This window comes from Alosa pseudoharengus, unplaced genomic scaffold (genome assembly GCF_046254945.1).
Source record: "Alosa pseudoharengus isolate Yale_2024_CS ecotype anadromous, Long Island Sound unplaced genomic scaffold, YU_APseudo_1.1 YU_APseudo_1.1_scf_18, whole genome shotgun sequence".
In the NCBI taxonomy this organism is placed as follows: domain Eukaryota; kingdom Metazoa; phylum Chordata; class Actinopteri; order Clupeiformes; family Clupeidae; genus Alosa; species Alosa pseudoharengus.
In genome coordinates this window covers 25,143,271-25,165,032 of record NW_027468650.1, presented here as the reverse complement: position 1 = coordinate 25,165,032, position 21,762 = coordinate 25,143,271, and the positions used below count along the sequence as shown (strand labels likewise).

At 44.8% G+C, this 21,762-nt stretch overlaps 1 protein-coding gene across 3 annotated transcripts; it reads right to left on the bottom strand.

Annotated features, from left to right (window-relative positions):
- Window positions 1-1,155: 1,155 nt before the first annotated feature.
- itprid1 (ITPR interacting domain containing 1) lies at window positions 1,156-16,961 on the bottom strand. Of its 3 annotated transcripts, none has more exons than XM_076290730.1 (17): window positions 16,639-16,961; window positions 15,729-15,933; window positions 15,180-15,228; window positions 14,886-14,923; window positions 14,059-14,115; window positions 11,814-11,862; window positions 11,084-11,161; window positions 10,546-10,748; window positions 9,282-9,829; window positions 8,700-8,760; window positions 7,699-7,844; window positions 4,767-6,488; window positions 2,978-3,105; window positions 2,611-2,722; window positions 2,026-2,212; window positions 1,661-1,728; window positions 1,156-1,329 (listed from the first exon to the last, which is right to left on the bottom strand). In XM_076290730.1, the coding sequence occupies exons 2-16, from the start codon at window positions 15,835-15,837 to the stop codon at window positions 1,697-1,699; spliced, it is 3,519 nt and encodes a 1,172-aa protein (XP_076146845.1). In that variant the 5' UTR covers window positions 15,838-15,933; window positions 16,639-16,961; the 3' UTR covers window positions 1,156-1,329; window positions 1,661-1,696. The 3 variants fall into 3 exon arrangements, with proteins under 3 accessions (XP_076146845.1, XP_076146843.1, XP_076146844.1); XM_076290728.1 differs by having other exon boundaries at window positions 1,994-2,212; window positions 16,639-16,960; XM_076290729.1 differs by having other exon boundaries at window positions 1,994-2,212; window positions 15,729-15,873; window positions 16,639-16,960.
- Window positions 16,962-21,762: the final 4,801 nt, after the last annotated feature.

Here is a 21,762-nt window from a genome sequence, read left to right as displayed (position 1 = left end):
GCTCCCACAAAAATTACAGGGTCTTTGTTTTCAATCTCGGAAACAATAACCTTTCACAGAGATTCATGGTAGAACAGCTGTTTACTCATAAATGTCCCACATAATGAAATCATGACAGAGGAGGATATATTGGTATGACATTCATTGTTTGCCTGTAATAAAACAGCTAAAAACATTTTGCCATTGTGCTTGTACTTGGAGTGAATTCTTTGATGTCTGATGTGAAATTGGGTCTGTTGAAGCAGCATTTCCAATATGACAAAGATTATTTGACCACATTATCCATCAAACATGAGAGGCTTTTAGCAATCTGAATGGGAGACATTTCTATAAACAAGAATTTAATTGCATGTTATGTAAAAATACACTCAGGGGACAATAGAATATGGCCGAGAATAGCTGTTATTGTCCAAGGACACCTAATCTGAAGTGTTCAAAGCGTATGCAAAACTGCAAGCGTCAAAAACATAGTATGAACCATTATAATTATAATTTAATATTTCAGGTCTGTTCAGCAGTGTTTTGTTTTTATGAACAGAATAATGGGTCCAGCGAAGAGGTAAAGGCAATAGCTTGGTGTTATTAGGAAAGTGTGAATAGTCTGATCATAAAGAAGGCCCATATGCCTCTATTCAGCTCAGGCTATATGTCATAGGTAGACAAAATTGTAGGGAGAAACACTGGTCTATATGATAGAGATTGAAGATGTATTCTTAAACTTTTTTGTCAAACATAAGCATAGGCTCACTCTCTTTCACTTTCTCAGACTCATAGATCAAGAACACGACACACACTTATATATGAACTTCTGACCGTACCGTCGGCACCTGTGCCTCACACACACACACACACACACACACACACAGATTACAACAATATAAACAGCTGGATGGTTTGTCTCATCATACTACTCTATGTACTGTATACACAAGGTCCAGATTCATCAAGTGTATTTCATATCTTGTCAGGATCTGAAACATCCTGTGTGCTAGGCCAGCCAGCTGCTTCCTCATGAGACTGTGGCCTTTTCTGGGAAAATCCATGATTTAAACAAGTACATGTTATTGTGAAAAAGACACTGCATAATAGCAGCAGATAATCAATGGTCATATTCGTGTCAGTGTCCAATGAAGGACACCAAAAACACCACACAACACAACAGGCATGGAGGACTTGTTTTTTTTAAGTTGCTTTTATTGGACCAGAAGACTTGCTTGGAAGCCTGCACTCTTGTCCTCATTAAAACATTAAAAGGCAGTAGGCGGATGAAGGCAATCATTGGAGGGAATACATTAGTTCAAGAGGAAGACATCTTCAAGTTGGCGGCAGCTGAAAGAAAGATGTTGAGAGAAAACACGTTAATTATTGTTTGTCGACAAACGGAAAATGATTCCTATTACCACTCTCATTCAGGCTCTTTTGGTGAGAAAGCAAATGCACAAATGAGCTCCATTATAATTACTGCCTGAAATTCTGCAGAAATACTAAAATGTGCTCCATCAAATAAACCATAACAGACCGAGACCTAGGGGAAAAGAGGAGAGAGAGAGAGAGAGAGAGCGAGAGAGAGAGGGAGAAAATGAGGTGAGGAAAGGATTTGGGAAGAAAATAGTGAGCAAGTCATGTGCACAATATATGAAGACACATCAGTCACACTCACATCATAGAGGTTTGTTAGCTTCACTCCAGCGAGTCATTACTGATGGACTGGTGGATCGAATTCTTCAGCTGTGTGAAAGAAAGAACGAAAGAAAGAAAGAAAGAAAGAAAGAAAGAAAGAAAGAAAGAAAGAAAGAAATGTACATTTTGATCAGCCTATCAACATGATCCAACTAACTTGAGTCTAGTGATGAGCCTACAGCAGGAGTGGTTTTAGATTGTGTCTGGTACAGTGGTGACGACAAAAGCCGAGGGCCGGCCATGAAATGGCCTCTCACAAGTCTCCCACTGACACAGAAAAAAAGAGAACCTCGTTTTGAGCGCAGACTCTTACATTTTGGATGAACCCTACGAAGTCCAGCTTGCCTTGCTTTGTGCTGCGACTGAAATGATGGGGAGGGGGCCGGGTGTCAATCGTGTCCGTCACAGGCAGCAGGCTACACTGAATGGCCACACTTCTGCTGGAGGCGGGCTCTGGGCGGGGCCTGTCTGAGGGCTGTATCCTCAGCTGAGAGCAGAGATGAGACTGTTCATCCAGAAGCCTGTTGATCTTCTGCAAAAGCAACAGTCAGGCCATCAGGTGTCACCAATAATGGGATATTAATAATAATGACTGTACAACCCTAAATACTCATTTATTTATATGATATACAAATAAGTTTATATTTGTATAATAGTATGTTCTTATTCTCTTTCTGTAAGTCACTTGGAAAAAAGCATCTGCTAAATGAATAAGTGTATGTAGATGTAAATACTACAATTAAACTTGCAAAAAAAAGCAAACTTTATACTTTACTTAACCTCAATGCTGGATGTAATATTCATGTCAGGAAAACTGAGGGCATTTCTTAATACACCTAACTGAGCTTATGCTCTGCCTTTAGATATGTATATTCTTTTCTATATGATAAGTTTCCATTGGTACAAAGTAAGCACGTGTCCACACCATACCATTTTGAAGCTGCCGTCATAGTGCTGGACCAGGTCAGCCAGCTGCAGCTCTAGCTCCCGTGCCTCCTGTTTGACCGCAGCCCTGAGCTCCAGCACGTCCCTGACCTCCTCCCTGACAAACAGCACAGCTCATGTCAACAAAACCAGCAGCACCACCAAGTTTCTCTACTTGGTTCTGAGTAAAACACCTAGAGACCCAATGTTCTAGCAGGCCTTGTGCACGGCTGGCAGAGAGGAGGGTTATTTGTCAAAACTGTCAACTGAAATTGCCGAACTGACACCAAACTCTCTTGGTTCTGTGATAACAGTGTGCGTTAGGAGGGAAGTGCCAAGGTTTCACTTTGACAGCAGTGTGAGCGCACCATACCTGTCAGTGACTGATAGATCCTCGTACACAGAGGCCTGTTCGTGACCCAGCCGCTCCTCGACGTCGGTGAGGACAGCGCGGAACCTCTTCACACCCCGCATCATCCCCTCCAGCTCGTCCAGAGAATACTGATAAACACACGAGATGCAGGAGACCGATGAGCGGAAGGACATATGCGGAGGGTGTCTACACGTGCACATCAAAGTGGTCACTTCAACGGGCACCCAAGTGCTCTTAATAACACACAAACAGCAGAGAGGAGCGCCAGGAAGACCGAAAGACCGTCAGAGATGAGAGAGAGAGAAACAGAGAGAGAGAGAGAGAACTATGAAGAGAAACAAAGGAGTAGAGTAAGTGTGAGTGTAACAGAGAGAGGGAAATAAATGGAAGGGAAAGAGCAGAGTGCACAAGTGGTACACGACGGCCAGGCTCAAGCACCAGCGTCCTTTGACATGTTCCGAATGTCACCTTTTGTTGAGCGCATCTGGTGAGTGTGTTAAAACGAGCACTGAGGTGGGAGCAGAGAGAGAGAGCGAGAGAGGAAGAGTGAGAGAGAGAGAGAGAGTGAGAGAGAGAGAGAGAGAGAGAGAGCTGCTGTAAATGACCTGCACCTACAGTACCTATCTCCCCTCACATTCAAATTAGGCATTCACATGCAAATGGAGGCGCACATGTAACCAATACCATCCTGCCATATTTTTCCTAAAAGATGCTTAGTGCGTCCTTACACCACTAAACAGGGCGGGAGGGAGAAAGTGTTTATTCATTACTGCGGTAATTGTGTCGTGCAGCTCAAGAGGGAAAAATACAGACACGGCAAATCAGATCACGTCGGGCCTCAGCGCCTCTGGATAAAGAGCTCAAATGAGCAACAGCAGGGCTGAGGAATAAGAGACAGACAACCTCACAAAACAGGTCTGATTTTTATCCATTAGAGTTGGGACCAGTCTGCTAGGCGAGCTACCTGCTATTGATTCGATTATTTGATCTGGCTGCTCGCCGCTGATTGAATTATTGGGGTTGAGGGAAATAGGAGCTCTTCTGGCTGAGGCTCAGTCAGAACAATACAGAGAGAGGGCCTGTGTGTGTGTGTGTGTGTGTGTGTGTGTGTGTGTTTGCCAGAGGCACCTCATCTTGCAGTTGAAAGAGGAAAGATGAAAGGGGGAAAGTGAAAGTGAAAATATCTGTGTGGGCGTGAGTGTGATGAGCTGCCTGTGTGTTAGTTTGTGTGTGTACAGTATGCGTGTGTGTGTGTGTGTGTGTTTGTGTGTGTGTGCGTGTGCTGGTTTCTTTGTGGGTGGGTGCCAGTGTGCCTGTCATGTTTTGCATGTGTACTGTGACTGTACTGTACTGTTTCTGTACTGTATGTATAGTCTATATTATATAAGTATGATGTGTCAGTGTGTGCATGTGTGTGTGTGTGTGTGTGTGTGTGTGTGTGTGTGTGCGTGTGCGCACGTGAATGTGCATGTATGTGTGCATGTGTGTGCGTGTGTATATATATATGTGTGTGTGTCTGTGTGCTGTGTGTGTGTGTGTGTGTGTGTGTTCAACAGGGATGTGCACTCACTGGGAGACCGGAGGCTGGCTGTGACAGGTCTGTATGTGTGTGTGTGTATGTGTGTGTGCGTATGTGTGTGTGTTTATGTGTGTGTGTGTTGTGTGTATGTATATGTATGTATGTATATATGTGTGTGCGTGCGTGCGTGCATGTGTGTGTGTGTGTGTGTGTGCACATGTGTGCATGTGTGTGTGTGTGTGTGTGTGTTCAACAGGGATGTGTACTTACTGGGAGACCGGAGGCTGGCTGTGACAGGTCTGTGTGCGGACCGTGTTGGGAGCAGCAGAAGCACTGGCACTGACACCAGCGAGATGCTCTACCTGCCATCATTACACCATCCAGCCGCCCGTCATCGTCCTCCCACGACAGCCCCGTATCCAAGGAGACGGACCGCTTCTGGAACTTTCCGAACCCCTTTGAGCTGTCCAGGGATTGCCAAAATGGACCGGCGGAAGCCAGCTCTGGTATTTCCTCGGCGAGGCTCTGTGGGGTGGGCGGGGGTATTTCCACTTCAGACCACGCCCTCCTGGAGAAAGAGTCCCGCCTCTGTGCGACATCACTAGAACGGAGAGCCTCTTGGGTGACACCTTTCCTAAAGGCAGTCTGGGAAATGGGTACTAGCGACGAGCGCATCTGTACCGACACCGACCGTCCCGGAAGACGAGGTCTTCCGTCTGTTCTGGAAGGTTCTATAGGGACACTTTCCCCATCTACTGACGTACCCTCTATAAGTACACTATCCCCGTCTACTGACGAGCCCTCTGAAAGTTCATGTGAGTCTACAAGTTGAGATGTTTCTGTGGTGGGCATCTGTGTGCCTTGGTTTAGTGTGTGAGTGGGCTCTGACTGTGCCTCTAGTTGGGAGTAGGCATGTTTAGAACTTAACCCTTTATCACCCAAGGCCTGACGTTCACCCGATATAGCAAGTCTCTCCTCTGCTACAGTGGACTGTGAAGAGATTACAGCACCACATTCTTTCATTGTACGTTGAGTCTTTTCAGTCTGCTCAGGACTGTCTTCAGCATTAGCATGGTCTCTAGCACAAAGGGCAGTGCTTGGACAGTCCTTTAATACGTTATTGCTACGAGCACAAACTACAGTTGCATCTGCACTGACACTGTGATCGCTATGATTCTGACTTTTGCTAACCACACTCTTGCTAGCATTACCACTTACAGCCCAAGGCGCAAATTCACTTGCAGTGTTCTCACTGTCTGCTGTTTCACTGACCACAGGTTCACACTGCACATGCTCAGTCACAGCTTGCTCACTAACCACACGTTCCGCACCCTCCTCCTCTGCCTCACGACATGCACTCACCTCACGTTCTTTTATTGCACTAACACTCACGATCAGGCTGACAACTCCGTCACAAGCTGAGACCTCACCGGTCGAACCTTCATCACGTACATTACTAATCCCCTCTTCACTGAGCGTTGGTTCGAGGGCCACACTGATTGCACTTTCCCTGACATGCTGCCGTTGCTCATTGTCCAGTTCAGATGAAGGTTGTTCACCTCCCTCCAGACTCTCTGCAGTCACACTGACCCCGTCAGATGCTAAGTCCTCCGTAGTGGAACTGTACCGTCTGCTGCCAGTGTCCACGCAGCCAGCACATTCTAAGCTTTGACAGGATTCTAAGATTGGACAGGACTGATCGGCCCCCATGGCACTGGCATCACCTCTGACGTCAGCAGGAGCAGCGTCGTCTTCAGCATCTGTCGGGTCCACTGACGAACCCTTGGGCAGCACCGGGGGGGTCTCTGGGCTTTCCTCGCCCGGAAGAGCTGTCGTGGAATCGGCCAGGTCAGAGGTGGGGGCGTCTGAATCGGGCGCGGGAGGGAGCAAGGAGAAGAGGGGGTTGGGGAAGGTTGGCGAGGTGGGAGAGGGCTCCTGACTTCCCCTCAGCGTTGCCTGGCTTTCTGTGCTGCTAGACATGGCATTCAGCGCCTGTGGAGGGAAAAGGGAGAGAATGAGAGCCTGCACATCACTAAACTGAACTTGTCACTAATCTTAAAATACGTTTTATACTGTATTTGTAAACCATGAATACATGGCTGAACCAACAGGAAATCTAATAATAAGAGCATCTAATTATAAACCATCTGGACTAGGAGGATATACTTAAAGTCTTTATGTTACTACGGAGTATTGAGAGAGTCCCTCAGTGTGAAGCTGACAGGCACACTCTCAACATCCACCACAATAGACGTATTCACTCCTCTTGTAATCCTGCTTCCTAAGCAGTTGACCAAGGTTTGATTCTTGGCCAATGCAGGATGCCTTTGTAAGTACTGTTGGCCTGCTTAATACCTGGCAAGGCTATGCTCATGCAGTGCAAGAACAACTTGTTCTGGTGTGGGGTTTTACAAGTATTGCATTTTTGCATGCAATTTCAAACTTTCGGCTGGATCCTGTCTATCACTGTTTTCTGCTCAGACATATTTTGGTGTTGAATGTCTCTTAACATTCTTTTTCTTTAACATAAGTTCTTTCATCAACATTTTTTTTAAATTTACTTACTTTTTTTTTTTTAAATTTACACAACTTTCTACAGAAAATCATATTGAAACCAATCTATTCATGCATTTCCAATAAACATGTACAGTTTTGTCATGGTAACACTTAACATACATCTATAACACTGCAATAGACATGTGCAATATCAGATACCTTTGTGTCTTTCTGAAACCCAACTTACGACATAACTTGTGTTGAATGCATGCATTCTGGCAAACACGTCAACATTTCAACATGAATATTGAATGGCACAGATTTCAATAAGTAAGTAAGTATACTCTTTTGATCCTGTGAGGAAAATTTGGTCTCTGCATTTATCCCAATCCGTGAATTAGTGAAACACACTCAGCACACAGTGAACACACAGTGAGGTGAAGCACACACTAATCCCGGCGCAGTGAGCTGCCTGCAACAACAGCGGCGCTCGGGGAGCAGTGAGGGGTTAGGTGCCTTGCTCAAGGGCACTTCAGCCGTGCCTACTGGTCGGGGTTCGAACCGGCAACCCTCTGGTTACAAGTCCGAAGCGCTAACCAGTAGGCTACGGCTGCCCCCTATCTATATAATAATCGATCATAGCAAAACAATAACACAAAATGCATGCATTAAAAACAACAAAAGCAGTTGTAGAATTCCCTATTACCTTCATGAGCTCAGGGCCAGGGGACGGAGACTGGGAGGCGACAGGGATGAAAGGTTCCTCCAGGAACCCGCTGCTGTCCGACTGGCAGCTGTTGGTTCGGACCACGCTTGACTCTCTTCGCGATAGGAACCCACGCTCACCTTCACCTATGAGAACACAGAAGAGAAGAGCACGGTCACATTCACTCTCCACAGCCTCCCTCGTCTGCCTCTGTCTCAGCCACACTGTGCACTATTGGAACACTACGAGATAAGTATACATGCAATAAATCCCTATCTGAGACATGTGCCATATCTATTTGCCTAAGTATACAGTCTAATGAAATAACCCTTTGGCAGATGTATAAGGAAGTCAGGAAGTGACTCTTTATCACCAGTTATACTGAAGGACACATTGAAATGAGACCACACTGTAAAGTGTCAAATTTGCCATTTTATTGTGATAAGAGTTTAGTGGCTCATAGTTGCCGGATGTTGTGCACTTCCATGTAACTTGTCCCAAGTAAAACATTGTACACTATAAAGATGTGATAGCTTACGTCATAACACTGGTATGGCAATAGGAGCTTGACATGTTAGTGTCCATTCAGTTTGTTGATGCAAACTGTTGTATCCATTGATGAGTAGCTTTTTTTTTTAAACATTCAAATGGTTACTTTCAAGTCATGGATGTTTGAGAGAAAGGCAAATGTGTTAACTTAAATAAATAATAAAAACGAATGAGCTTTCATGTTACTAGAACTAAAAGCAATAAAAACAGGTTTAGAGAGACACATGCAGATTTCTGTGAGATTGAGTGAATGAGTAAAGCAGAATTTGGAATTCTTGTGTCAGACACAGATGGATGGATGGGTGGATAGATGGATGGATGGGTGGATGGATGAATGGATGGATGGATAGATGGATGGATGGATAGATGGATGGGTGGATGGGTCAGAACAGTCTAAATTGTGATTTAGAAGACAAGCCAGCAAATAAGCACTCCAATGTCACTTCACAAACCTATGTAGTCTGCCATCCCAGTCACACTGCCAGACACACTGCTCTCATCGAAGCTCTGGATCTAAGGGGACAGAACACACCACTCTGAAACACATGACTGCAGTCCTTCCAGGTGGCACTGTCTTTGGAAATATGCAAAACATGCAAATAAACTAGGATATATTTAACACTGGTGTGATCCATTGTTATTATTGCTAACCATCACGTTACCCATTGTGCTCACGAGGGTTACATGTTTACTTTCCAAAAAAAAAACAGACTGCAACATAGCAACGGTACAACAGTACAGTACAGCACAGCACAACAAGGTAGAGCCTGCAATTCTGGAAGGAGGTTGGTGATATTGGAGCTCAACCAAATACACACTTTATCAAATAACACATTTCAATTCTCCTAAGTTCTTTTCTTGAGCCAGAACTATATACGAACAACAGAGGTTTTTGTAGTATAAACATGGAATGGACAGTGGAGCAATTAGTTGAATTTGGACTGCATTGAGGACTGAACCTTTAAATTATATTTCTTGTTTTTGCATGCATCACATACTCAAGTATGTCTCATAAGTGGTAGCCACTACTTTACCTCCTCCAGCTCAAAAGACTCCGTGGGCTCTCCTGGGCTTCTCTTCCTGAGTAGAGGGGTAGGGACCAGGGACCGGGGCTCCCTGATGCCCCTCAGCCTGGCGGGGCTGTCTTGGAGGCCCACGGGCGACACCACGGTCTGGGCATGGACCTCGGAGGGCTCCGGGAGAAGCCCCTGTTCCTCCACCAGAGGGGTGAGGCTGCCGTTCTCCACCAGGCTTGGCCTGGAGCGCTTGAGGACACCCCGCTTCTCGGACAGCCGCGTGGACACGGGCGTCTGCGCCTGCGGTGGGGTGGGCTGCTCGGGGTCGGTGGCGGAGTCTGCGACTGGGCTGAGTGGCTGCTCCTGGGAGGTCCTGGCCTGCGTCAGGGTCTTCTTGGAGGCCCGGCGTAGGAGCATGCCCATGCGCTTCCTCTTCTCACGGGCTTCGGGGGACATGTTGGCCAGGGGCCCCTGGGAGATCGACGGACCCCCACCGGCTCCTCCGCCCACCAGGGAGTTGAAGGCAGTAGTGACCTGGTGGAGAACCTCCAACTGCCTGAATCGATCTAGAGGGGTGGGTGAAAAAGAGAGGGACAATATGTAACGTGGCAAAGAAATAGTCAAGTAAAGTCAAGTCATGTTTTGTTTATATGAACAGAGTGTAACCCAAAGTTCTCCACACACAAACAACAGAGTAGACAGAGTGGCAAAGTCGCCAGCGTACCCGTAATGGTAATGGGTTTGGTACATAAAACACACATGACACACACAGACAGTGACATAACAAAACATATCAACAATTAACAGTGCATGAAGATAAGAGTGAAGGAACACAGAGACTGACTTAGAAAGGGTTAGGAAAGAAGATAAAGGAGAGAAGGGGAAATGAGTGGATGTCTACCGTGAGTTAAATTCAGCAGTGTTGGCTAGTGGCTGACCTCAGGCTATCTTTCTGAGGAAATGAATAGGCACTTCTCTGTCTGCTTCCCCTTTTACTCACCGCTCTAAGATAAACTTCAGAAGTAGTTCACTCCTGCTAAATAAGACTTGGGGTAAAACTATTTACTCTGCTGAGATGCCTCTTCTGGGCCAAGTATCCAACTGTACCTACTTGCAGTGTCAGCATGTTACTTCAAGTAGCAAAGAGGAGAAGATGTATAACTTGTGTACACCATAGAAATGCAGAATTTCCCCGATGTAGACACAGTTATGAAACAGAAAGCCAGGACATGTATGTAATAAGCAAACCCTTATGTAATATTAAGCAACAATCGGCACGTACTTCTGACATCTGGATTTTCGATGTCCATACGGTTCTTCTGGGCATCCAGAAACACTTGTAGATTGATCCCACGGGCCTGGGACTGGTTGTTGATGAAGCGGGCCGGGATTCGTCCCGTGATGTCTGGTTCCTCTACGCCGAAGCCGAGGTCAAACAGCACCTCTTCAGGGTCGTCACTCCACAGGTTCAGCACGTCCATGACACTGAACCAAAGACGAAACAAACGTTCAGTGTAAGGGGGGAATTATAGTCACATGGCAGACCCTCACGCACTCAGTCTCCAAAGTGTTTCCAAAGTGTAATTCCGGCATATGGTTTAAATGTGGCGACTGGTTATATCTAACAACAACACTCTAGGTAAAACAAACACTCCTATTTCTATACAGACAGACACACACTCAGGCAGGGAGACACACACATACACCCAGACATACTGTATCTACTCAGTAGAAGAGAATGTTCAGTAGATATATGCACATGAAGTAAACAACACAAGAGTAAACATCTGAGATGACAAATCAAAGACACAAGGTTTCACCTCAGTGGACTGGACTGAGTAGAGAAGGCTGAGGCCAGGCTGTTCCACCGGGGCAGAGTAGAGCCGGACAGGGACGACCTGCAGTGTGGACACATCGTACAGTAAGTTCACTACAGACTGTTCAGTCACACCGTCCAAAAAAGCACAGCAATGCTCAGCCGTCACCCTATTATAGCCCACAACAGCTTGCAAATAGGTTATTATAATGCATCGCTTATGGCCAGCCCTTGCATTACTTTTTTCCACTTTCTTTTTCCTATATGTGCTGATTATGCCGAAAGTGAATCACATTTTTTTCCAGCACCACGCCATGCAAACCAGAGCACGAGGCCTGGTTTCTGAGAGGATGCGGCACATGGCCTGTCCCTGGGAAGGTAAGTTTGCTCAGACATTTGAATGGTAAATATGAGTCAGTGAGGTGTGACACCAGCGCCTTGCCCTATAGTCCTTCAGATCATGTAACACGTCACAGGATCGATGGCACCGCAGAGTTTCGTTTTATTTACGTATTAAAATGACATCAGGGCCCCATGGCATCACTATTAAACATGTTTGTATTGTGCTGGCAAGTGATAACAGTTAAGAGATCTCAAGTGTGATCAATAGTAGTCCTGACAGAGTTCTTTACTCTGACATGTGATTTTGATCAGTTTAAAGGCCAATTTATCTGCAAACCCCTCTGCTGACAGACAGACACAGACAGAACATCCTTGAGGAAAAACATTCTTACCGCAAAAACTCCTTGACAGTCCTGGCTCCTGGATTACCATATATAGATGCTGGGAGAGTGAGAGAAGAGAAGAGAGGAGAAGAGAGGGAGCAGGGGACAGGTTGAGAGGAGGAGAAAGAGATAAAGACAAGACATAGAGGGAGGGGAGGGGTGAGTCAGAGAGATGCAACAACAAGGAGAGTCGGCGCAAGATGGAGAGATTAAACAGTGAGCAGACAGGTTTAGGACAGAGAAACGTTGGGCAGGGAGGACGACAGGAGTAAATAAGATGTTATCGCAGATTCCACAAGATCGGGCAAGACAGACATGTTGACAATTTAAAGACGCTATCGCTATCTCGCTGGGGCTTTTTTTGAAGAGCCAAAGCAGCATGGTGCTGTTGCTATATTAGGCAAGCCTCCTGTCCTTGCTGTTTCCATTTGGCTGGCCTTTCAAGCTCTCACTTAGGTTATGTCTATTCATCTTACTCTGGCATCTTGTCAGGGACAGAGTGCGCTACTCAGCCGCTCTTTTTTTTCCAGAATCTTCTCGTCCCAGTAGCACTCCCTAATGCAGCCCTGGGCCAGTCAGCAAAACAGTCCCCTGGCACTCTCCGAAAACATAATTTCTGTTTGATCCGCATGGACTCCAGGGACTGAAGCTAATCTCATCCACTTCTTGAGTAGTTTCTGTCTCATTCTCCACTGGCTTTGGGACAGTGCACCCTTCTGAACCCTTCTTATGTAACCAAAAAAAGGGCTACTGTGGATCTCAGGCAAACGGTGTTCCACATGAACAGTGGGGGTCGCCCATGATTAAAGACATTTAAAAATACGTAGCTAAACACAGTCAGATTTCTCATGAAGCAGAAAGATGTCCCAAAACAGCAACCGGAGCAGGCAAAGCCAAACAGGGACTTTGGGGGCCAATCTAGCTCCTAGACCAGTTCTCCAGTCACAAGAAACAAGTCCTTGATGTCAAACAGTAAAAGGAATGATGTGCTCCACAAAAGACAAACAGGAGGTGGGACGTTCAGGAAGTAAAAATACAGGACAGTGTGACAGTGAGAGAAAAAAAAAACTTACAGTAGACACACTGTTCTTGGAGCTGCCAGAATGGAAAACACATTCCTGCTCAAGAGGCACAATCACATATGAAGGAGACACTTCTCCCAGACGTAGCAGACGGGATGGGATGCAGTCACCCTCCTCTATACCTTCTTCTCCAAAGGACGGATTCTCAAGACATCAACTGATCTTCCATCCAGAGACATGAACACCGGCGTTCTGACATGAAAACCTTGCCATTCCCATGCTTAGCAGCCCTCACCGACAGACCAAGATTCCAGACCCTCCCCAGATGTCCTTGGATGCCCTGGATTCTGATTCATCCTTCTGGAAGCTGGAGTCCCTCTCTCTCCCTGTCTCTCTCCTCAGAGCCTAATCTCTTCCTACTTCTTCTTCTCCTCTTCTTATCCTCCACAGTGTTTAGCTGTTGCTTCTTTTTAAGGCTGGCACTGCACTAGGGAAGGTATTTCTGCCCGGTCGCAGAGCCACTCAGCGCTGGATTTACACACAAATACATGCTCGCACACACACACACACACACACACACACACACACACACACACACACACACACACACACACACACACACACACACACACACACACACACACACACACACACACACACACACACACACACACACACACACACACACACACACACACACACACACACACACACACACACACACACACACACACACACACACACACACACACACACACACACACACACACACACACACACACACACACACACACACACACACCACCATTGCCTACAGCAGGTGACATTCGGGACTGGAAAGCATCAAGCCCTGGCGGTGTTTGTGTAAGGAACGGAGAGTTCTTTGCCAAGAAGGAGCACGCTGTTCCCTTGCCGTCTCCGGCATCCACTTAGAGTGAAAAGAGGGGCTTAGGACAGTCCCCCCCATTACTTTCATCCAAAATGGTATCGCCATCCCAGGATCTACCGCCAAGAGGCCAGTGATGGAATCAACGAGGGGCAGAGGAGCTGCCAGCACAAAGCCAATACCTCCCTACCTCCCTAGTCACTAAATTGCTGGGACTCCAAACAGCTATGCGAGCAGTGTTATGTTAAAAAAGATGGATCTGTTTTTACCAGAGTATTTATTTTACATGTTACTTTTTTTGGAGGGACAAAGAACTGTGTTGTCCAAACAATGAAAAGGTGTTTACCTTCCACACCCAGCACTAAGTCATCCTCAGCACTAGCATTTCTCCGCAGTGGCTCCGCTGTTGGAAAGAGCAACACATACATCCATTAGCGGACTAATCCAGAAGCATCCATTACCGCTCACAAACATACAAGTATGTGGAAACAGACCACAGAGAGTACAACTCGAGCCAACTTGAGATAAACATAAATCCTTCCTACCCATGCTAACAGGCTTCGTCATTTCTCATCAAAACAAATGTCACCTCACCTTTCTGATAATGTCAGGGCATTTTTAAAAAGTCTGAGATTCGTGAGTCAATGCTCTAAATCCTCCTGAGGTGACATAAGCCCAGGTGTTTAGTGGTGGGAAACGGGCTGATTGCGTCTGGGCGACATCGCAAGTGGCCGTTCCCTTGGTTTCCTGGACTCTGATTTGCATCTTGTTTGAATCGATTGGACTTGCATGGCCCATGCCTACCGCTCTGACTGAATGAGTGACCGAGTTACACAACCCCTTCACCAGGGAAAAATGTAGAAATATATTTATCTATGGCAAAGAGCCAACTGCAACATTGCTTTGCTCATGACAGACAGACAGCAGTGTTTTGCCAGTCAGTCATCATTTCACATATTAAATTGGTCAGGAGGCAGATACTCTGTCACAGTTCCTATGATCATGTCAGATTATTATCATTGTTGGAATCTACTATACAGATGACTTGTTCTCTCCACTTCTGAGACATGAATGCACTATGTAATAAATTATATATAATGATAATCCCGTTATTTGCCTCCCATGAAGCCACAGCTAAGGTTAAAAATCAGTTCATTAAAGGCTCTTTTTTACCTGCAGACTTCTGAACTGGTTCAACCTTCTCATCAACCCTGAAGGGGAATATAAGATTAAGTGAGAAAGGAGATTTTCTACAAAATACAGCTATCACTTTATACATAGTAATATCAATCTATTTTTCACAAATGGCTATGCTTCAAAGAGTTTAAACAGTTCAAGAAACGCGGTTATGGTCAGGACTTATTTAACATAGCTGCTATAGCTGAATAGCTGCTACAAGCTGGAGCACATATGGACATATTATTGTCGAGTGGGCTATGGAGACTATACAGCATGATTGATACTGACCTGTTAATGGAAATAAGCCACTGCTGGATGCTGTCTTGCTTGTAGTCTCCTGTACAGAGCACAGGACAGGCATTTTAAAGCAGTCCTTTTTGCGACCCTCACTCCACAGTTGCCTTTCAGATTTGGGGAACTCTTTTCATATACAAAACGGGCTCCTGTTTTATTTCATAAAGGCCCTAAGACAGACAACCGGCCAAAGTCTGCTTGACAACCAAAAGCCAGTGACCACCCCTGAAAGTCATAACAGTGAAAAATACAGTCCAAACAGGAAAGAAGTAACTGCCAAGATGGGCGATCTATTACCATGTATTTCACAACATACACACACTCCTTAATGCACATCAAAGGGCTGGCGCACAATTATGATGGGAGACGAAAGATCTCAAACAAATGAATGGACACAGGTGAGCCTCAGACGATATGGCCTATTAATATAATGTACTCAATAACCAAAACCACACTTTCTAACATGTTTATTCCAAAAGACAAATTGTTCAGCTTTTGTGTTATTTGCCTTGTGTATGTCACCCACTATGTACACAGCCTTACCTGTTCCTCCAGTGTTTGGAGGTCCGTCAGCATGTCTATCTACCTTCCCCCACCTCTCCCTGGAGGCAAGCAGGTTTGCCCTTTTCTCCAAAGCTGTGTCAGCGGCCATTGCTTAACTTCAGTTTGTGATTCGAATTGGAAAGGCCTGCAACATCATGTAAGACCGTGTCACTGGGATGAGCGACAACTGAGACGAAAACAGCACCTTCGTAGCCAAGAAAATAAGTAATATTTTAAACACATATTTTGGAAAGACCATTCAGAGCAAAGATGCAGTTTGGTTAAAGACATATATCCTGTCATTTTCCACAGTTTCCTGCCAGCATGTTTATCACTTGCGCGCAGTGGATATTTTAGAGATGTGAAATTCCACCGAAACCTGCAGGATGTAAATAGAACCGTCCGGGAAGCAAGAAGTCGGCTGCTAGTGCTGATTGTGTGCTATACGTTCCAAACTTCTGTGGCCATTTTAAAATATGTAAATATAACTAGTCATGGTTATTCTAGTTTAGATATCTGCCATAGCTAAGTTAGATTTCCAAAGTTCTGGGAACGCAAATGATGAGTTGACACACAAGTCTTGAGACTGAAGGTGAACTACGGCTACAATCTATATGACATGACACGTGAAGAAAAAGATACTTAGTTGGAGACATTCATTAATGCGGGAAACTTTTATGAATGGTCCCTTAAGCCAACTCATCAAGGGTCAACTGTTTCAAAAGTATTTATCATAAGTTAATTGGCTAACTGGGTTAAACCTTGAGTGCATTTTTCCTCGACAAAATAGCCTACTTCTACCTGGTGGGGGAAAAACGCGCTCACATAGGCTGCCTGAGTTTCAGTCCTCTCTACCTGCTAAATTGGTGACAGTTAAAACAATTAAAGTTAAAACAGTACTACTACTCACCTCTAATTCCAGTGGCAGATGCGCATCGTGGAAAGGTTTGCGAAGTTGTAACCTGGTATACATGGAGATATAGCTTTCGTTTACACTGCACTGCCTGCCCGTCACTCAAGTTTATACAAGGAACAGCACACTCTCATTTGGTTTTTCACGTTGATATGTTGCGAAACATGCAAATAATCGTGGAGCGCTCTAATTCCTAGAAGTGTGCTTTGGGCATGAAAGTGTAAAGCATTCTTAGCAACGAAGAAAACGACTAACTGCTGAATGTTGTAACACGACTTGTTACCCTGGCACAAATAGGGAAGTGTTTTGGTAGCCTCTCGGTCCGTGTACCTTCTGTTCATTTGATTTTCAAATTCGAAACGAAAATTGAAAATCGAAAAACGACCTTATATCTGTATTTTTAAAAAACAAAATAGGACATTCCCTCGTGTTTTTGTTTTGGATATTAAACTTTGTATCCCCAAGACCGAAATCCAAAATCCGCACAACAAGAATGTGAAATCGGCACTTTCCTTAATTTTTCATTTGGCCTATCCCCGCTAGGCTGTCCTACATTGAAACCTATGACGTTTTAATTAGAGACATGTTTGTAAACAAGCTAACTTACGCAGAAATGTCAGCTACATTGTATCAACTAGGAGCAAGGGGAGTTGAAGCCGTAGAACGCAGAGCTGGGGAAAATCGGACAACAATTCACTGGCCTAGCATGAGGCACGACAATATGCATTTGGGCTCCTCTGTTGTTCTGTATGCGCGACTAGCCTATCGTTGCCTGTATTATGTTGGTATAAGGGAGAATAGTAATGGAGGAAGAATCTAGAATGAGCTAATTGCATTGGGGCGGGGGTGTGGGGGGATGCACGTGATAAGGCCTAAGGAAGCATAGGCTAGTAGCCAGCTGACCAAGGACGTATTTGGTTATGGTTATGATAATGGTATTTCGCAGATGCTTCTGTTCAAAGTGACATACAACTAATTTATATTTATATTCATATTGTAACAACTGAGGCAACAAGGTTCAAATCAGTACATTTATTGGGTCAGGAGCGGGGAACACAGACAGGTCAAAACATCAAACACACAAGGCTAGTCACTAACACATGCACAATACACGAACGGGTAGTCACACACAACACAATTACACAATACAATAGGCCTACTAAAACAGATATATCACATTCCAACATGCACATATGGCATTATGGGAGTCCGATACAACGAGTCAAACGCACCGACGTTAGATTTTTTTTTTTTTGCAGATTAAACTGTTAAGCTAAGCCTATACCTACAAAACATAAGCAAATAAATGCATGATGTCTATTGTCTTTTCAGTGACATTTCCCCTCTTTCTTCGAAGGGTGCACGCAACCTTAATCCCACTCCCTAGCACACCTGGACATAAATTAGGCCTACATATCGATCAAAATGAGAAGCTTGGAATGTTCTGGCGATTTTTTTTCTATGTGCAGATCACTGTCCTTTAACATCACCATCTTGCTCCCTTTGATGAACATATAGGCTAGCAATTATCCATTCGGGCAGTGGCAAAAAAATGCTGTCAGCATACAGTAGCTTGTTGAGTGTGTGGTGGCCTCGTGTGCCTGGGTTTTCATTTTTAACCTGAATAATGACTAATTGAAATTACAATATTGAAATTCAAACCCTCATTGTATATTTGATTATTTTTTCCACAAAATGCTTCAATATTTGTGTTTTATTTTTCTCTGGGAAGTACTGTTTTAGGTAAAGGTCTTCAAATCCGTTTTTTGATCACTGTTTCAACCTTTAAAATCAAATGAACAGAAGGTACACGGACCCCTCTCACAGATAGAATACGGTGACCTGAAGAACGGCGGTGTAGCGGTAGCCTATAGTCTAACGTGTATGTCTCTGTGTTTTGTGGCTGACAGGCGGTGTAGTCTATCTGATAATAGAGATGGAGTGTATTTACTTTCAAGTTATTGTTCGTGTATTTCTTGCGTATTAGCACTAGCCTTTGGCTAATAACTTGGAAAATAACTTTGAGTAAGTGGTTATGGTATGGATAAATATATTAGGCCCTTTTAAAAGGGAACTGGAAAACTCTAGGCTAGCTTGTTACAACCACTCACAATCTGCAACCTGACATGGACATTATAACATAGAGAAAGCCTGTGGTTTGACCATGGTGATAAACTTAAAGTCGATTTCAAACTCAAAGGAGAGTATTGGAAACAGTGTGAAACCCTGAGGTGTCTAATGTGACCGCTAGATGACGCCCTACAATTTAGAAAAAAGAAATGGTGGATTGCCTTTGCCTAAACAGGAGTCCGTTTTACTTCTTGCCTGTCATATGAGAACTCTTCAGCTTTCGACAGCAGACTCCCTCTGAACCAAGGCCAAATAAATTACAGGAAATGTCCGTCGACAGATTCCTACTTGGTCCAATGTAATAGGCCTACTCTCGTTGGGCTATTTTCACGTGAACTTTGGTTTAGATTTTTCACCAGAAGATGGCACCAGTTGGCAATATTATCCCTCATGTCATAGATAGATAGATAGATAGATAGATACTTTATTGATCACCAAGGGGAAATTCAAGGTCTTAGTAGCATACAGACATCACACACAACATGCACTTACAGCAGAAAGGGTAAATATAAGTATATACATATAACAAAACTCCACTGTACAATAGAAATAGTAGAAGATAAGAAAAACTAAATACTAATTAAATAAAAAAATCCACCGTGTGCTTGAGGATGATCAAGCATGAGGCGCTTGCAGTGACAGGGCCGGGACTGACCTGTAGTTCTGTGTGCATGGTAAGGTGCTCAAGAGAGTGAGTGTCATGGTGAAGGTGCAAAAAGCAGTCCAACAGTAGTCCAACAGTGCAACAGTGCAAGAATAAGGTCTAGAGACCAGCATAAATAATATGGACAAATAAGAGAGTAATGTATAATGTAGACAAGGTAATATAAAAACTACGTCAGTGCAAGAATAGGTTGAGGTAATAGGGTTACAGCGATTCAGTGTTGTAGCAGAAGCTATTGGTCATGTGTGCTAATTTAGGATGAAAAACAGTGTAGCAGTAAAACAGTAGTAAGACATTAGGTTGTGGACAGTAGTAAAACAGTAGTGGGCAGTCAGCACTCAAACATGGAGAGGGTGGAGAGGCAGACAGACTATGCAGAGAAGTATATTTCTCCTCTTCCCTTAAGTGAAGCATTGAACGGTGTGTGTGTGGGGGGGGGGGACTGTGCATGAATGACAAATTAACTTGAATCAGACAATCGTCACCCTTATCTTCCAAACAAAACAGAAATGAACATGGATACATGTCGCAAGAAAAAGACCAAAGAGCTCATTGTGGACTTCAGGAAGTCTAAACCTCGCACACACACACCCATTCTCATCACCGGGACTGAAGTGGAGCGTGTCACCACCTTCAAGTTTCTGGGTATCCACATCTCTGAGGACCTCTCTTGGACCATCAACACCTCTACCCTGATCAAGAAGGCTCACCAGCGTCTCTTCTTTCTGAGGAGAGTAAAGAAAGTTCACCTGTCTCCTCAGATCCTGGTGCACCATCGAGAGCATCCTCACCAACTGTGTCACAGTTTGGTATGGCAACTGCTCTGCCTACCACCGAAAAGCACTGCAGAGGGTGGTGAAAACTGCCCAACGCATCATCGGTTCCTCACTCCCCTCCATCGAGGCCATCCAGGGCAAGCAATGCTTGCGTAAGGCGCGCAGCATCATCAAAGACTGTTCTTACCCCAACCACAGACTGTTCACCCCACTCCCCTCTGGGAGGCGTTACAGGTCTCTCCGCACCCGAACCAACAGGTTTAGAGGAAGCTTCTTTCCTGCGGCTTTCACCTTACTGAAATCTAGCTCTGCACCCTGGTGACAACCAACCAAGTAAGCCCCCCACCGCCCCTGCCCGATGCCTCCTTGTCTGTGCCTGTTGAGGTGTCCACGACTTGGCAACATTGACAGGGAAAACAAGGAAGCGGACTCCCCCCCCCACCCACCGGAAATTTGCACTACCCTATCTCATCCATGGTGTAATATCTATTTATTCACAAATGTACATACTGTAATTACACTTACAAATAGCCATTTTTTACTGCTCTTCATACTATTCATCCTACACATACACTTATTCTTACTACTCTTGTAATGTTACTGTTTCTGCACTACAATGGTGCTGTTACCACACTGCACATAGCTGTAAATTCTGTAGGCCTACATATCTGTCTTCATTTTTCATACTGAATATCCGTATTTATGCTGTTTTTTTATTATGACCACCGCGCAGCGAAGCGGCGGTCATATAGGTTTAGTCAGATTTTTTTTTTTTTTTCTTTTTCGCATGTCCAAATTTCCGTCAAGGATTCCCGGGACACTGTAAGACCGGGGTACACGAAACTTGGTGGGCATGTAACCCCACATGGGTAGCATGGAACCTCCTGTTTTCATTTTGATCTGTAGCCCCCCCGCTGGACTGGACCCCCGAAAGGAGGGTAGGGCAGACACAGTTTTCTGTGAATATCTCGAGAACCGTAGGGTTTAGGAGGACCATTTTTTTTTGTATGTTGATCTCTATGGGCCATGTCAACCCATTCCATAACCACTCATTTCATGTATAGCGCCACCTAGTTAAACACAAAAATGTAGAAATGAGGTGTTGTAATCGCAGGTATCTGTGACCTAACATAGTCAAAACTGCACGAAATTGGATGTGTAGGATCATTATGACACCCTCTGAATGCACGCCAAGTTTCGTGGAATTCCGTTCATGGGGGGCCTTATAATAAAATAATTTATGTGTACATTTAGTGACCGTACACCAACAAGGATTCCCGGGACACTGAAAGACCGGGGTACATGAAACTTGGTGGGCATGTAACCCCACATGGATAGCATGGAATCATCGCTTTTCGTTTTGATCTGTAGCCCCCCTGCTGGACTGGACCCCCCGAAAGGAGGGTAGGGCAGACACAGTTTTCTGTGAATATCTTGAACCGTAGGGCCTAGGATGACCAATTTTTTGCGTATGTTTGCCTCCAGGGGTCATGTAAACCCATTCCATATGCACACATGTGCATAAACAGATACACACGCACACACATACAT